General features: G+C 49.9%; 2 protein-coding genes and 1 long non-coding RNA gene across 13 annotated transcripts in view; 2 read left to right on the top strand and 1 right to left on the bottom strand.

The window, feature by feature from the left end:
* rfx2 (regulatory factor X, 2 (influences HLA class II expression)) overlaps positions 1–1,105 on the bottom strand; it is a 59,901-nt gene extending 58,796 nt beyond the window's left edge. For 4 of the 8 annotated variants that reach the window (XR_001480600.2, XR_011184026.1, XR_001480598.2 and 1 more), the window contains exon 1: positions 928–1,104. The gene's annotated coding sequence lies outside the window, so the exon portion shown is untranslated. Of the gene's footprint in view, positions 1–441; positions 872–908 lie in introns of those variants that run through there. The other 4 variants (XM_015365449.2, XM_006639781.3, XM_015365443.2 and 1 more) reach the window with 3 other exon arrangements.
* Positions 1,106–1,222: 117 nt separating this feature from the next.
* Positions 1,223–5,779, top strand: LOC107079666 (uncharacterized). Its single transcript, XR_011184027.1, has 3 exons — positions 1,223–1,403; positions 2,702–2,868; positions 4,756–5,779. It is a non-coding gene; the product is annotated as an uncharacterized lncRNA (long non-coding RNA).
* Positions 5,780–6,404: 625 nt separating this feature from the next.
* Positions 6,405–17,009, top strand: part of acsbg2 (acyl-CoA synthetase bubblegum family member 2) — a 30,807-nt gene continuing 20,202 nt past the window's right edge. Inside the window, exon 1 of one of the 4 annotated variants that reach the window (XM_015365623.2) lies at positions 6,405–6,547. Coding sequence is in view for 2 of the 4 variants with exons in the window: in XM_015365621.2 (XP_015221107.2) it covers positions 15,062–15,422 (361 nt within the window). In the remaining 2 variants the exon portion in view is untranslated. Of the gene's footprint in view, positions 6,548–13,552; positions 15,423–16,287; positions 16,424–17,009 lie in introns of those variants that run through there. The other 3 variants (XM_015365621.2, XM_015365622.2, XM_069186224.1) reach the window with 3 other exon arrangements.

The raw sequence follows: 17,009 nt of genomic DNA on the forward strand, positions 1-17,009 counted from the left end.
AGCCGGGAGCGGCAGAAACGCGACGCGTCCGGCCGGGGACCGGGGACACGACACCGGCTCTCCACGAACCGGTCGGGACGGTGAGGGTCACATCCGCCAGTTGCCCCGCGACAGGTCTCTCCTGCCCCCGGAGGCAGAAGTGGCAAGAAACGTCACCCCGCTCCTACTTTTCACTCTCCCCCAGCCCAGAAAACCGGTACTAGCAGTGAGCGCCTCTGAAGAGAGAGACGGTCGCCGGCGGCGGTGAAGCGCAAGTGAACCGAACGAGGTGCGAGGGCCGGTGTCACCCCCCCGGTCCACGAGTGAGAAGTTTTCAAACTCCCCCCCCCCCCAGGTGAGGTACAACACCGGCGCGGACATGTGCGGGACCCGGCAGCGGGCCGGGCCGGCCGGGGAAGCCGGGAGCGCGGCGAGGCGGGCGGGGACAGGACGAGGACCCACCGGCCCGCCGGGGAGGAAGGAAGTTGTGGAGAAGTTTCAGCCCGGCTCCCTCCCTCTCTCCCCCGGCGTGCAGCAGCGGCTCTGGGGGCCGGGGTGGGGGGTCCCCTCTCTCTCCCCGCACCACCCGGGACCCCCCGCCCCGCTCGAGCCACTCGGGGCCACTTCTCGCGGGCGCCGACCCCACCGCTCGGCGGCAAAGCGCGGCTCCCCCGGCCGGGAGGGTCCCAACTTTTTTTGGGGCGGGGGGTGTCTGTCGCGCACACACCAACACAGCTGGTAGTCACGGGAGCCCCCCAAACTCCACGCACACACCCCACGACGCGCGTCAGTGGTCGCTGTTCCCCAGCGGGTAATGGTGGTGTTGGTCCGGGAGAGCGGAACGACCACCGCCACCACCACCACAAAAAAAAAATAAAGAAAAACATCCCGTCTGCGTAGCGAGGGGAGGAAAGCAAATTTCATCGTACCCAGGAAAGATATATTCACCTTCGCCTTGTGTTTAGTTGTGCCCTGGCTGCTCTCTCTCTCCCACACGCTCACTCTTCCCGGTGCTGCTGCTGCTGTTGCTGCGTGTTGCTCCCGTTGGTAAGTAACTGTCTCCACGACTACAGTCACTATGGCGCGCGGGGGTCTCAAGGCAACTGTTGCTACCCTCTTCTCCCTACGTCACCAGCAGCGGAGGGAGGTGGGGGGGGGGGGAAAAACCCGGGGAGGAACGCCCCGCCCCCTTCCGTAACTCCCGCCGCGGACGAGAGCTCTGGCGCGTTTTCGCCGCCTTCCTGGCCCCGGCCGCGGGAACGGGAGCGCGCGAGGAGGGGGCCGGCTGGCCGGCGCGAGCGAGGGCAGTGGGTGACGGGGCCGCCATCTTGAGTGTGGAACCGCGGCCTCCCTCTGGTGTTTTTATACTGACAGATAACCCCTCACATACACCCCCCTCCCTCCTTAGGGATTGCGAGGCTCAGGTACGACTGTTTGCTGGTATTGTAGGCAGTATTGACGGGGCAGATAAAGAAAGCCTAGTGTTAATTCTGTTGGTGCAGTTTGGAGGTGAGGTAAAAAAAAAAAATACAAACGTAGATCACTACCAGAGATGACGAGTTCGTGAGTTTATTTTGTGCGGTGTGAACGTTAAATGTTCTGGGAATCACCACTTTGGTTCTAAAATTCATAACGCATTTCGCAAAATGTTTGGTCCAGTTCGTTTTTAAATTACTATTTTTAATCCCTGTGTGCACGGAAACGATCAGTTTTTCTCCGAGGCCACAAAGTTCACTTAAAAAAAAAAAACGTGTGTGCTGTTGCACGTGTAGTAAACATAACTTTGTGCAAACCAGCCCTGGTTCACTTCGGAGACGGTCGGAGAACTCGTGCAGCAAGTGGGTTAGTTTCTGGCGGTTGAACTGCTCTGCATTACCGTGTTGTTGCAAAGCGCTGCAGTCTGGGGCAGATCGCGACTGTACAGAGCTTTATTCCATTGATCGTCTACAAAACGGGAGCGCCCGGCTTCAGCTGGTGTATACGTGTGCTTGGAAATGAGCCTCAGTAGCGAGTTTGAGGCTACCTGGAGCCAAAGGGGAGAGGGGGAGGTCATTTGTGCTAGACAGCTCTTCTGCACAGTTTCCATTGAGGAAGCACAGGAGCGCTTTGCCCTGTGCACAGAGGGTTTTGCAATCCCCGGCCTCTGTACATCCATTTGTCTTGTCCAGGGATGGGGGGCTAAATGTCACACCTGTTTTCCTGTGATTGGGGTGGCTTTGCGTCTTAAACGAAGATCGAAACAAAAAGATAAAGAAGCTCTAAATCTGGAAGCATTTTGACCACAAACGCATTGCTTTGCAGAGGAAGTGTCAGTAGCTGTGATGTTTGTCAGAGGCTGCATATCAGACCCCCCTTAACAAGCTGGTCTGTTTTCAGGTTGCATATTAGCAGCTACACATTTATGCCTGCGATAAAACTGTGCCCTCTACTAGGAGGGCCTCGTTTAGAGTAACTGAGCTGGGTTCAGATGTAAGCTTGATGAGACACCAATCAATACCCTGTGAGCAGACAAATGAGCTGGAGGGACTGAATCAGTTCCTTTTGTCTGTTTCTTTAACCTTTTGGATGGCTCAGTGGTCAGGATTGCTTCTTCACGTCATTGCTGAATCGCTTGAATAATTGAGGGGAAGTTGGAACAAAGACTTGGAACAATCCAGACCAAGAGGGTGGATTGCAGGGGAGAGTAAATTGCAGAAGCTGACTGACCTGTTTGGTATTCTAGGACGGGCTTGAAGTTTGCAACTGGCACGAGCAAGAAGCAGGCCCGTGCTGGCGTGACCACCTCACCGCAAGGCGGCGCCGATTCCGTTCATGAAGTTGTCGGCGCTTCCCGGCAGCTCCTTCATCCAGCTGGGGGCACAGGAGAGCCAGTGCCTGTTCCAGTAAGGGGTGAGCGTAAGGCAGAATACACTCTAGACCCGACGCCATTCCATTGCAGGGCACAGACACACTCTCACAGCCGGGCCGGCTTTCCCAGAAGCCAGTTTATCTACATGAATGGCTTTGGACTGCGGGAGGAAACCCACAAGAACCTGGCCTGGGGAGAACATGCAGACTCCACACATACAGCACCCCAGGTCCAGAATTTAACCCAGGGTCAAACGTTCCGCGAGGCAGCAATGCTAATCACTATGCCACCATGTCATTTTTTTTTTAATCCATTAAACCATTAAAATACGGGGGTCAACCAGGACAGTCTGGGTTAAACGACAACTTTACAGGTGATGACTGCAGTAGCAATGGGCTGTCTTCCCTGAGCCATGGATTTTGCAAATGAGGTCAAAGGTTTTTAGGGATGAAGTTACAATACGTGTTCAGTAGGGGGCGATAGATGAGCACAAAAGAGTACCCTGCGACAAAGCGCAGTAAATAGTTCAGAAAAAAAAGTTTTTTTTTTCATTAACTTATCAGTGGTATGGTATTTGATTAGTTTGAAGTTTGACTTCCACATCAGCACATCATAAAATACCTGCTGGGTTGTGTTGAATTAATCCTAAAATGTAATAGATAAGCTATTAATCACACAATGAAGTAACTGGAGCATTTATTATCGAAGTATTTTTAAAGTTTTGAACTAAGAATAGTTAAATGTCATTCTATTCACTTTCCTCGGCTCCTATTATCCTGTGTGGATACCTACATATCTCTTCTACTAAACAAGAAAAGTGATTTTCAAACTGTTTTGCTCCAGGGGTAAACTGAGTACTTGATAAAAACAAAACTAGCAACACGATTTTCAGAATAGACACTTTTTTTTCTGCTGTGGTAGGCCTTCCCCTGTAATGTATTTATTATGGAGTAAGGATTCATGGTCGAAGTGGGGAGTTAACAGACTGCACGTATGACTACAGTGGAGGTTTTCAAAGATGGATCTAAACATTTGGAAAACCTTGCTAATAATGGGCACATTACTATTTAAAATGGTACTTTGGGAGAATATTTAAACAAAACCAGCATGACCTTGTATAACTAACATCATATCCACAAAAGATATGATATACATTATATCTACTGACCTTATTTAATGACAGGAGTTATTTCCAGGCTTATGATTTTACATGTAATCTTTTCAATACACTGAGTGTGTGAAGTGGGTTTGTATGTCCTACTTTATTGTTAGCTTTCGACTGTAGAATATAATTAAATTAATCAATTTAACAAGGTAGTCGAGTACAGAACCAACAAAGCATAAGTCAATTGGCTGTACTTGTCAGTGTCAGTTTTGGGAGACGTCTGTAGGTGGGGTGTTTACTTCAAATAACCACTAGGTGGAGCGATTACTCTGCCAAAATTCAGTTTCAACATAAGACCGCTACACACGAAGACGAGACGAATTTAATCAATGAAAAATCTTCAGATTTGTTAAGACCTTTATGTTAACTGCACTTTAATCTACAGAATATCTAGTAAGCTATATATGTGTCCATCCATTCTTTTATTTTCTTTTATTTTAGGGAGTTTGTTTTGGGAGAAGCCAGATACTTAATTCTGCATCCTTATACCATTCATTATTTGCATGGTGCACTTCATTAGTTCATTCACCGAAATATCTAACCTATCATCTGTTAGCATGTACTATTTCCAATAAACTTTAAAGAAACATCGCTGACAGATACATATGCTTACATACAGTATGTACAAGCATTTATGACACTTAAAAATTAGTTTTATGTACATGCAGGAACTGTTATATGCAATAAAAATACTGAAAGTGACCTATGCACATTGATCAATGGTGTTTATTGTCCGACGTTTTTCTGTTTTTATGTTGTACAGAACCTTTGAAACTCCTGATGACAAAACAGTGTCCTGCCATTAGGCAGGCTGCCCGAGTTCAGCTGGTGCACTAAGGGGTGTCACTTTGTGGATCTGCTGTCCTTCACGTGCATATCAGTCTTACACAACCTTAGTCAACCTTAGTAGACTAGAGAGAACTAGGAGAAAGGCGAGAGATGCAATACATGATTGCACATCTGTGGGAGAGGTACAAGTCTTGTCTGCATATCTGGGAGAGAAATAAGATATGATTGCACAATCTGTCTTCTGTTCTACTAATCTCATAGGCATGATTCAGGTGTGTGCTCATCAGGCATCTGCATACATTTGTTTAGAATTTTATTTTTTCATGTAACTTACTAAATCAAGTTAAATATTATTGAGAACACAAAAAACTTCTAAGTCTGTTAATTCGAAACTTGAGCTAACTTCTAGAAAAATGGCAGCCTGTCTTGAAGTACTGGTTTGTAAAAACCATTGGATGAGGCAAAAGTCATTTTGTCTGCCTCCTAGCAAACCACAAAGTACAAGATTTATGGACCCTACATTCTTAAGCTTGTCTTTTGCAATAAGCACATTCTTTTTTTAAATAAGCCACTGTATGGTTACACCTTGTATCGGGTTATTATTTTTTTTAGATTTGGCATTTTATACTTATCTACTGATTGAGAAATGCTTTCAAACTTTAGATAACACTTTAAAGCAACATAGCCTCATTGAAATGTAAAAAAAAATAATATGTAGGAGAAAACTCTAAATTCATATTAATTGTTATACATTATGGAGAGGGTTGTATCTGTTCCATGAATCAACACATTGAGCTAAAATATAAAAAACAGCCGGAGAGCCCAGGGTGGAAGTCACAGGCCCCTGGTGGGTGTGGTCACGAGCTCTTCATCTGCGCCAATCAGCTCTCTCAGTGATGAGGTGATTTAGTGCTGTTGCAGCAAAGTCGTTACGAGTGTTATGAGTTAAGCATGAATGATCGATTAATCAGAATAAAACGAAAACTTTTTAACACGTATCCAACTCAGATTTTTTTTTCTCACAACACTTGCATGCACGGAGTGATGCTCAGTATACTGGACAGTCAGTATAAGAAAGTCAGAAGAGATATTTGCAAACCCGAGTGAACTATTTCATTTTCTTACTGGATCTCGGATTGTCATTCAAATTATTTCCCAAGGATATGAGGTAGGGTTGAAGTTGGCGTGGTGGCGCAGGGGTTAGCATTGTGCTTCACAGTGCTGGGTTCAATTCACACCTTCAGGTGTGAGGTGGAGAAGGCTCCACGGCCGAAACGTTGTGTTTTCTTTCTTCTCTTTTCAGCCTGGAATAAACCTATTACTTATTCTCTAATAACTCAAACATAGTGCAAGTTAAACAAACATACGCACGTACCTATATACGCGCAAAAGGTGAAGGAGGTGAGAGGGGTCAGGAACCCCGTTTTTGGACCCTGCCGGCAAACACACACAGGGCCAGCAGTGTGACCCCGCAGCTGGGGGTCAATGACCGCGTGTGCCGACCCCGGCGGGTCCGCCTGGCCGCGTGGCGTGTTGCGTGAAGGCGGATTGTCATTGGCTGAGCCCCGCCCCCCGCCGTGCGCGCCCCACGCCCCCCCCCCCCCCCTCCGGCGGCGGGGGCGCGCACGCCTTAGAGTCGACTGGGCTCGGCGGGCAGGTTGAGCTCTTAGCAGACCCGGCTCTTTCCAGGACAGGTTTCGCCCCTTCAACAGACGCGTTAACGCCTGTTTGTTTTTTTTTCTGAAACACCCAAACCCAGCTAACAGGTAAGACTGTTTCGGCTTTTATCTCACCCTCAGTCTGGCAGGGGTGCCTGTTTTAGCCCTACGCCGGGAAACACATGGCAGTCGGACAGGTTCAGTGTGTTGAAGATGCTGGCTGACAGTTTGTTAGCTGCTGATCTTTTTCCGTTTTCCTTTCTTAAATAAACCCAGTCTTGCTGAATAAATGACCCGAGACGATCCAAAAAGTGTATTTTATTTATGACAAGTGACCCACATGTTCATAAAGGGACGTTTTACTGTAAAACCACGAGTAACCTTTAATAAATGGACTAGTAGACACGTGAGTCATGTTGTACCTTTTTGTATACAATAATACTTTAAATATATATATGTATTTTGTTTTCCCGAAAAAAAAAAGTTTACGTCTTTTCGTTTTAGGTAGATATTTCTCTCTGAGATCCATCCTTACAAGTCCCGTACAGGCGCACAAATCTGTTGAAACAAGTCAGTTTTGGCCATTTAAAATACTGACGACCTGTATTGTTTCAGGGATTCAAACTAATTCTTAAACCCTTTTTCGTGAACCCCAGGAAATACCCTGAAATTTGGGGAGTCTGCCCTGAAATTCAGCTACAGCTCTTGAGAGTCACTGGGAAGAGTGTAACACGTCAGGCGTAAGGCATGTGTTAAACGTGTACTTTCACGTTTCTTTTGTACTTGTCTGTTTTTAGATTTTCTTCTGTCTGGTCGTTTTTTGGCGCTGTTTATATATATATATTTTAAACACATAGCTGAGCAGATCGCGCGTTTTTTTCCTTTTCTTGTTGTTGCTTCCGCTCGTCTTGGTCTCCCTGGGCTGCAAGTTTCACCTGCATTTTTTATTTTTGCTCCACCGGTCTGTCCGGGTCACTGAGGAAACTATTTCTTCCCGTAAATCTAAAAAAATGAATCAATCCCTTGATGTCTCAGGAGCTCCTCCATTTTATAACATTTTAAAACAATTGGAATCATGACTTCAAGCAAATCGATCATGTGTTCATTCATCTTTTGGTGACTGTTTTAAACAATAACCACGTGTTATTGTGATCTTGGTAAGCGAGTGTCATCTACTGTGACTCTTTGGCACATTCATTAACCATGCCAGATTTTTCTGCGCTTTACAATTCGTGATATCTACACGTCTTGAAATGTTTTTTATACGCCTGTCTTGCATGGCGTTGGTTGTGTTCTGCCTAGGGACTACAGATGTAATTTAGCTTTTTATCCAACTGGTGCATTTTAAGAGCTGTGCACCAATAAGCTAAACTAATGTAGGACAATTGCAGTTTCAAGGGGCTGCTTTTAAGAAATCTAAAATTGGTTAGATGAGTGACTTTGGACATGACACGTCTGTTGCTAAACGACTTGTCTGCGTACACAGTTTATTGTCGGCCTACACCTGTCATAATCCTTTAATGACCACTTGGGCAAATTCTTGGTGATTAATCTGAACCCAAACAAGCTATTGCGGGTGTATTAATGTGTAATTATATACCTATATTTAATTCTCAAGCCACTGTGCGTGAGGTCCAAGAAGCTCTGCAGGCCGCATTTAAAATGGGTTTAAATGAAAGGGGTTGTTAGAGACTTGAGCCAGCCAAGCGACTTTGCTGTGCTGTTCCATTGTGAGATTTCATCTTCTTAAACCTGTCTGATGCGGAATAATGTTTTTTATTAGAGGAAGCTAGTGCCGCAGTTCTGACTGTACTGTTGCTGTGTTGGTAAGATGCACACTGTGATCAGTAGTATCAATATTAATGTGTTCAGAAACTGAGACTATATTCAGATTCTAAACTCACCTGTTCTTTTAATCATTGTTGAATTGGTTGTAATAAGGATTTTCATATCGGGTAAACCCATTGATTTAATCGGCCTGGGTTCCGATCTTAAGGTGGGTTGACCTGAAGGTGGGGGGAACAAAAAATCGATCACCGCTGTCTGAGAAGATTCAGGGTGGTCACTCAGCCGGGCAGGGTGGGACTTTGGGCTGAGTTCCACCGCGGTTCTGTGCCACTGCCACGGCTGACCTTCAGGACAGCTGTTAGCCCAGCTGCTGAAGTGAGGTATCCAGGGCCTGCCTGGACCAGAACTGGAGATCCACGGCCCCGGCTCGCGCCTGACAGCCAGCGCTCGGATGCCGTCCGCCCCGAGGGGTTTCCCTCGTCTGTGCTGGTGCCGCGCTGGACCCCAGCTGCGTGGCCAGTCCCCGAACGGCCACAGCCGCCCCTGGCGTCCTGCACAGGAAGCAGCTACCTGCGCTGCAGAGCCGAGCGGAGGGGTGTCGCTGCGGCGATAGCCGTGCCCCTCTGGCGTCTTCAGCGAACCTGCGGCCTCCTGCCGCGATTGCTTTTCCACTCTGGTGTCATGTGCTTCTTGTTCCGCTGGTTTTTTTTTGTTTTGTTTCCTGCCTCGATTTGCCTTCCCATGCAGTGTGAAGGGTGAGGAAGTGGGGGGGTGGGGGGTGACCCCGGCTGGCGAGCAGAGGAAGGAGGCCGGCTCACGCGGAGTCGCCTGTGCCCGCTCTCTGACCCGCCCTCTGACCTGCCCCGCCTGCCCCTCGCCTGGAAGGGGTCACGAGGGTTTTTTTTGTGTTCCTTTCCTGTAAGTGAGATCACTGCCTGAAATCCAGGACGTTCAGAACAGTTACAGTAAGAAAACTGCATAATGAAATGAATGAATTGTAAATCCCAGGCAAAATAATCGGCGACTGCCTCACAGCTCCTCGGGGGAACTTGTTTTCGTGACGACCTGCCAAGGATCGGGGCAGAAAGCAGGGCCCTGGCCCTGGCTGAGCGGGGCTCTCGGGGGGTTTTTTCCCTGCTCGGCGTCGCACGTGTGTCGCAGTCTGGGTTTTCCCCTTCTGATTCAGTTGCTGTCAGGCCAGGAATCCTGTGTAGATCACGCTTCCCAGGCAGGGAGAAATCTGGGAGTATGAAATCCCTCTGAGATAAGGTGGAAAGTACCCGAAACTGTGGTGACAACAGGAGGGAGGAGTACAATAAGTGGCTGTGTACTACAACAGCTGCTGAAAACTGTTAATATGTAAATTGCGGAGCTCAGGAAGTGAAACGGAGGATCGGTTGGTAGGGAAGGGCGGCGTGTCGGCAGTGTAGCGGGGATCCTCACTCCTGGTCCAGCAGGAGCGGCCGGTGCCCTCGGGTTCTCGGTTCTGCTGGGCCCAGCTCACGGTGAACCGAATCGGGGTGTCTTTGGTCTAACAGCTTATCCTCACTGCTTCAGGTGCTGGTTCTTTAAAGAGACCCAGAAAACCCTCAGACACCCTGGCCCCTCCGGGGATCAGGACTGCGGACCGGACCGTCCCGGGTCCCGGGCCTGCCGACGCCGCGGAGGCACAGGAAGTGAAGCGAAAACGCCCAGCGGCTCTGAGGAACCACTGGCTGCGTGTCACCAGTGAGGGGGGCGGGGGGGAGCAAAGAATCTCACTTAAAATTGTCCATTTGATTCTGCAGAGATTCTTTGCAATTTTGGGCGGCTCGATCATTTAGCTGTTCTGAGAAAAACAGTATTGCCTGCGAGGAGGCTCCTGGAGGCTGCTGTAGCAGATCCGCGGGGAATCGGATTAGTGCCGCGCAGCTGTAAAGGCTTCAGCACAGCCCCGAGGTGCTCAGCGCCTGACCCTCTCGTCTCAGTGCGGCCTGCGGAGGGGCTGCTGTTGGCGAGGCAGCTGCAGAGGACTGGAGAACGGGAGCAGGGCGCAGATGAAGGCACCAGCAGGCGACTCATCCCCGTCTCGGTCTTGTTAGCTGCCACCGCGTGCTGGCTGAGGAGGGGTGGCGTCTGCCCACGCGCGCACGGCAGCGACTGAGACGCGTCGGGCTGGGGAGGGGGGAGTGGGCTTGTGCCGAGGGTGGGGGAGGAGCTCGGGTGACAGAGGAGGCTGAAACGATGCCAGTGACCGGCAGTAACCCCAGCCGGTAAAAAAAACCTCTGCCTCTGCAGCTGTGGGCAGATGGGCTCGGCGCTCGTGTGACAGAGCAGCAGGGATCAGCCTTGCAAGTGGATTGGCCGCCCCGATCTGGCCATGCGGCGGTACGGTGTTCCAGGCTGAGACGTCCGTGGCCGTGGGTGACGCGCTCCTCTGCGCTGTGCTGGCCCAGCCTCGTGCCTGGCAGTTCTCACCTGTCCGCCTGGGAGCGCGGGGCACGTGTCCGGAGGCTTGGTGACAACTTGGGAAATTCCAGGAGCGCGGTCGTCCGCTGCACACATCTGGATTCCACTCCCCCCCTTCTGGAGGGCTCTGTTTTGACGCGGGGAAGCTGGCTGGCCTGGTAGCTCGTGCTGAGACGTGGCGGTGTGGTCGGGTTCCAGCTGGAAGGGACTGCGCCAGGCCGGCTTGGGACTGGAAAGGGCGTCGCCCGCGTTTGGGGAAAGTCCTCGGTTTTTCCCCCGTGTTTTTTTTTTTTCCTGAAGCTCAGGGATTCACGTCAAGCGGATTCGCTTAAGAAAAACATGAAAGCGTGTTTTCAGTCAAATCCGTCGCGACTTCTGTTTACCGCGGCCCTGCTTCGTGCTGGAGGCACGCCGGCGTTTTTTTGCGCAAGCAGGCCGAAGCCGACGGAAACAAACCGAGCGGCTCAGCAACCCTGAAGATGAAGGGGTGGGGGGGGACAAAAATTGAAATAACTTGGAATCCATTTTAACGTACAGTAGGTCACCAAGACAGTAACAAGTGTGCCTGGTGGCGCAGTAGGTTGTGCTGCTGCCTCACATTGCTGTGGCCCTGGGTTCAATTCCTGAGGTGCCGTCAGGGTGGAGTCTGCGTGTTCTCATGTGTACACGGGGACTCCAAAGACAGAAACAACGGCTTCTAGCTGCCCCGCAGCCCTGAACGGGATAAAGCCTGTGGAAAATGGGTGGAAGGACGAACGTGCCAGCTGTCCCAAAGGACAAGAGTGGTGACACATCTGTATCTGTCACCGGGCTCCAGAGTGAGAAGTGCACAGCTGTGGTCTTTCTGGTTCCCAGCTTGGCTTCTTCTGCAGATCTTCCAGCGATGTGCAAGCAGACGCCATGCTTTCTGATCCCTGGGGTCTTCAGGGGCCAGGCAGCCGGCACCCCGTGTGAGACATCTTGTCCACTTTCTGGGGTTGCAGGGCTGTGTGAGGAAGAACCAAGCACCCCAGCACTGAGCTAGGATGTTTCGTATCATTAAAAAAGGAATGTTGTAGCACAGGTTGCTGTTTTTAGCAGGGCAGTCCTACTTGTTTTTTCAGAAAAAGCGGCTCTGTAACATGTCAGAAAATTTTGCCTTTTTTTTTTAGAATTTGATCCATTCACACGATCTTTGTATCTTCATTTGCTCCCTGTGCAGGGCTGTCACACAGCACATGCTAATGAGACAAGTTACAGTACGACTGTAAGTATTCACGGAGTGAGGTTAGCTGATACTGTTGGCTGTAATATATACAGTAGACGGAGTAAATACTATCTGAATACATAAACTATGTGCAAAATGAACGTACTTTTGTCTTACCACCTTAGAAAAAATAAGACATTGTGGATATTTTAGATGAATGCGAATATATCACATTTAGAAACGCAATGAGTATGTCTTTAATTATTACACCATAAAGTGATAACCCCTTCATTGCATGAGGTGAAATGCTCATTCACTTTCTAATCTTATCTCTATGACCATAAACACAAGGATGACTTTATATCCCCAGCAGAAAACCTGCAAGTCTTCAAACAATCAAAATAAACAGAGCAAGCTGCCTAACAAAAAGGAGTTGGACAGCTATCTCAGTTCACACATAATATAAAGAAATTAACCTGCATTTTCACTCATTTAACAGAGATGATAAGTAGCTCACTCTGGGGTTTGGAGGAAGGAAGAATATTACTTAGCAAAATTCTTTCAATTGCATTCTGGCTTTAGAGCCAGGTGGATTATTAAATGATTTGTCCAGTAGTATCAAAGTTGGTTTTAAGGATGTTTTCATAGGATGCTGTAGTGTATTCCAAACCTATGTACCTAGTCCGACACTAAGAGGGTAGTCATCTCTTTTTTTTATCTTGGCTGTTGATCCGCATTTTACTCAGTCATTCCATAACTGTGTGCCTGCTCCACAGGACAGCTGACAGCTGTCGTATTATTGTACCATGTGCAGTTACTTTGCTTGCTCTGCAGTAACCCACAACTGTTATTTAATAGGCTTGTTTTATAAAGAGCATCGGAAAAAGACAGATGCAGACTAGATCCAATTGATTTTATCCCGGTTCTGATGCAGCTTTATCTTGTGGTTTTGCACTCAAAAGCCTCCTTTTTAATAATGTTCCTATTATCAGACATGGATGGATAAACGTGATGTAAAAGGCAGCCTACTCAGTTTGCCAGTAAATGTTGAATTACTGTATAACAACCATAATTTCATTACTCGTCTTTAAAGTCTAATTGATAACCAAGAGGTTATGAAAGTCAGTTCAGTAACTTAAAGCATTAGTCACCTACTGGCATCTTCCAAAGACCTGTAGATAATAAGATTATCTTACAGTTTTTCTGTTTTTCCAATGGAATAAAAAACAGCAGGAATCAAGGAATAAGCAGTACCGTGTCTCAGAATTCCCCATTAAAGATTTGGAACTATCAGGAATTATCCAAGAAAGGTGTCAGGATCTGTGTGTTATCAGATGTAGTGATGCAAGTTGTGAAACTATTTTCAACGCAGTTTAAAGCACTTCAGCCCATAGTTTCCTACTGTACAAGCACCGTTTGTTTGTCTCAAAATATTTAGATTAATAATAAAATCATTTGAGTATATTTGCTTACACTTCCTGAAATTAACCAGTCCGGTATGTTCAGCACAACATTGTGCTTTGTTATTGCCCACAGATGAACACTAGTTCACTCTCCTGGGCTCTCCTCCTACATGCCAACCTGAACACCAATCAAAATAATTACAAATATCATGGAAATAATTTTATTTAAGTCTGCCAAGAAAACACTCCCTTTCAACGAACTGATAAATCAGAATAAAATGTTTTCTTTTTCATTTTGACCGTGTCAAATGCACCTTTGTACACGCGTACTTGTGTTTGAGAGGACGCAGTGGTTACACATCTGTGTCCGTCGCGAGGCTCCAGAGTGAACCGCGCTCAGGTCGCTCCTGCTGCCGAGCCTGCGACCTCTGGCTCCCTGCTTGGTGTCTTCCAGTGATCCGTACGAGAGACGGATCTTTTTGGGATCCCTGGGATCTTAAACAACCACGCGGTCCGCACCTGGGCTTAACACGTCGTCCACGTCCTCGGCCCATGCCTGTGATGAACTGGAGGGGGGCAGCCTACAGTAGGCCTGAATCTTGCCAAGAGGTGTTAAGTGGAGCGGAGAGAACCCAACCGCCAAGAGGTCAACGTACAACTAATTCTCTCTCGCTCACAGCGACGACCCTGTACTGCACTGGCGCCCATTCACACCCAGCCAAAAGAGTTTTCACAGCAGCCCGTTCGGAGGAGCAGTCACCCCGGAGTGCTCTGCCCAAAGGCAAGCGTTCGCCCGGGAGCAGAGCCCACCGCCCAGGTACTCGCAAGCAGAGTCGTGTTGCGAGGAAAACAGCCTCTCCTGCCTCCTTATAGTACAGTGTCCATGGCTACTGGACGGGGGCTGTGAACTGGGAAATTCTGCTCCAGAGGGAGGAATGCTGCTGTTGCCTTGTTATCTGTAGCTCAGTTGATGTAATGAGATGTAAGGAATTCCCCATGAGGAAGCAGAGCAGAGCCCGCTGCCAGACGGAGGGGAGTGGAGGCTGTGGGCCAGTCAGGTGACTTGTGCACATCGTCCAGGGCCACATGTTCACTCTTCTCTTTATACACGGCTTTGCCTGCATTGAGACGGGAACAGAAGGGCCATGATGACTCAAACACTGCGAGGGTAATGCCCCCCCTCTCCAGACGTAGATCCCCTCTACGTTTCCACTCGAGGGTTTTTTCTTCTCTGGCTGGAACGGTGTCGACCTTTCAGTCTTCAGCAGAGTGAAACTGAGTCTGAAGGAGGCGCCCCCGAGGCTCCCAGCTCCTGTGGCACACGCAGGGATGGGCAGGCGCCCCGGCCAGGCCTGTTCCGCTGGGGAGGCTGTCCTGACGTGTGTGAGGGGCTGGAGAGGAGCAGCCTAGATCGGACGCCATCTGAACCTTGTGAAGGTGCGCCGGGCGGAGAGGAAACAGCCCACCCCGCCACAGAGCTGCACGCTGGCACTTGACCTTCGCCAAAAGCCCGGGATCTGCACAGCGACCTGTTGAGTGGAGCGAGCATTTCGCCTGGGAGCTGAGCCCCTTCCTCTGGTCACCAAGCCCTGTTTCACTGACGAACAGGAGCCCGACGGTGAATGTGTATCTTTATCGTGTCCACCACCCTTTTTGTGCGGAGGAAGAGACTCATAAACTTGAGAACTAACCACGTCGAGCCGCTGCTGCGTTACTTGTCCTATAGTAACCCCTTTCCATCTGCAGCGCTGTAGTGCTGACGTGGGCGTGTGCTACTGACTGAGGTCCAAAACTGAAATGCTTGAGCATCCTCTGAGGACGGAGGTCCCTCCCCCTCCCCCCGCTACGAGTGTCAACATCCGGTGGCTCCACATTGGCCGCGGGCCCGGCCATACGTGGGAGGGGAGCGTGTGGCGTGATGAGGACTCCGCTCTGCGGCGGGCCAATCGGGGCGCCGTGTCCATGGCAGCGGCGGAACTCCGCGCAGCCGCGGGGGCGGGGCCGGCCCGCCGTTCGAAAGCGAGCGATGGGCGACCCGGCAGCTTCTCCGCGAGACGCCGCACGCGCCGGCTGTGGGCTACGAGCAGGCACGATCGCGCAAGGACCCCAGACCCCCCAGCAGCCGCGGTTCCGAGGATGCACTGTAAGAGCGTTACTGGTCTGTTTTTTTTTCCGGTATTTGTTTTGGACCGCTTTCAGTGAGGCCGGCGGAGCCCTCGAGAGTGCGTGCGGGTCACGATCCGGAGAGCCTTTTAAATTCGCTAATGAATCAACCGGGTGTTTGATCTTTTTGTCTGAGGACCTGGCAGCACTCGTCTTACAACGTGATGCCAGGCCGTTTTAGATGCGATTCCCTGCCTGGATTTGTTTAATTCGTTTTTTTTCAGTCGTATGCATCATTCTGAATGGGAGTGAGCAATTCTTTTTAATGCAGGTCAAACGCCGAGCCTCGTGAATCCCCTTTGCATAGAAATGCGGTGTAAATGTAGTAATTTTCGGAGCTGGATGCGTCGTCAGTAGCTGAAGGACAATATCCTGTGCATCCCGAGAGGGCGACGGCGGTGTAACTCGTTGAAATGTCCGGGCGCTCGCTGGGCGGGTCGGCGGCTCCCTGGGTTCGGTTCGGCTCGGCTCGGCCCGGCCCGGCGCTCTGAATGAGCGGTTTTGGTACCGGCTGTCCGGCGTGTCCGGCAGGAGCTGAGGGCGTGGTCCGGGCTGGGTCCGAGTCTTTCTGCGGGAGGGGGGAGATCGGGGTGCGGTGCTGGCTCGTTTTCATAGCCCCACAGAAGGAGGCTGGCGTGGCCATATAAACACCAGTGGACGGGGTCGTGGGCTGTTGCGTGTCCTCGGGTCTCTTCATGTTGAGGCGACGACACGCCCAAAGCCGGAGTGCCAGCTCTGCTTCCGGAGCCCAGATGACGGAGTTGCTGGGTCTGTGTGGAGCAGCTGTCGTTGGCACTTCGGAAGTAAAAAATATATATATTTTTTCCCCTCGCCGGCTACAGTAATAGCTGTTCCGGGCGTCGTTTGTCTGAAGGAAGCAGCAGTTGCTCCACGGACGAATGACTGAGACAGGAAACTGTCAGGGCCGACCTCTGGAGAGGACTGCCTGATGCTGTATTGTTCTCGGCACATAGCACGCTGACCGGTTTAGATATCGTAGGTATTCATTTAAAAAAAAAAATCTGCCCAAAACGCGAAAGCCGGGTTTTTTGTTGTGCATCTCAGTTTAAACAAATGAAAAAGAGGGCTACAGTTATTACTGGGCGAATAAATCATGAAATAAACGTGTCTTAAAACTCCGACTTTAATATTCTGTTCCGGCCCTGGGCTCTTACGAGTGCTCAAGCAAGACTTCTCTGAGGTGTTTGCCTGTTGTGAGGTGTCCATGTGCTTGTTTCCTCACGTAAAAATAAAAAAGGAAGATGTCTGCGCCCGGGCGTGTCTGGTGGTTTACATCGCCTGAGCAGCCGGTGAGGAATGTGGGCGCATCTCTGCCGTCTGCGGAGGCCAGGGATCAAGGAGTCGTTGTAAAAAAAAAAAAACACCACATTCCGTGCTCTTGTTGAGGAAAAACGGCTTTCAGTCCCCCTCCGTCTCCAGGCGCCTTTCTTGCGGGAGCTGCTGCCTTTGGAGAGGGGAGCAGTCAGGAGGCAGCCTGGTGGGGGGGTCCCCAGGGCTGGCAGGCAGTGGATCCCAAGTGAGACAGTGGAGCCGTACCCTTGAGCCAAGTGCCTCAGGCAAA

Source organism: Lepisosteus oculatus, chromosome 29 (assembly GCF_040954835.1).
Source record: "Lepisosteus oculatus isolate fLepOcu1 chromosome 29, fLepOcu1.hap2, whole genome shotgun sequence".
In the NCBI taxonomy this organism is placed as follows: Eukaryota; Metazoa; Chordata; class Actinopteri; order Semionotiformes; family Lepisosteidae; genus Lepisosteus; species Lepisosteus oculatus.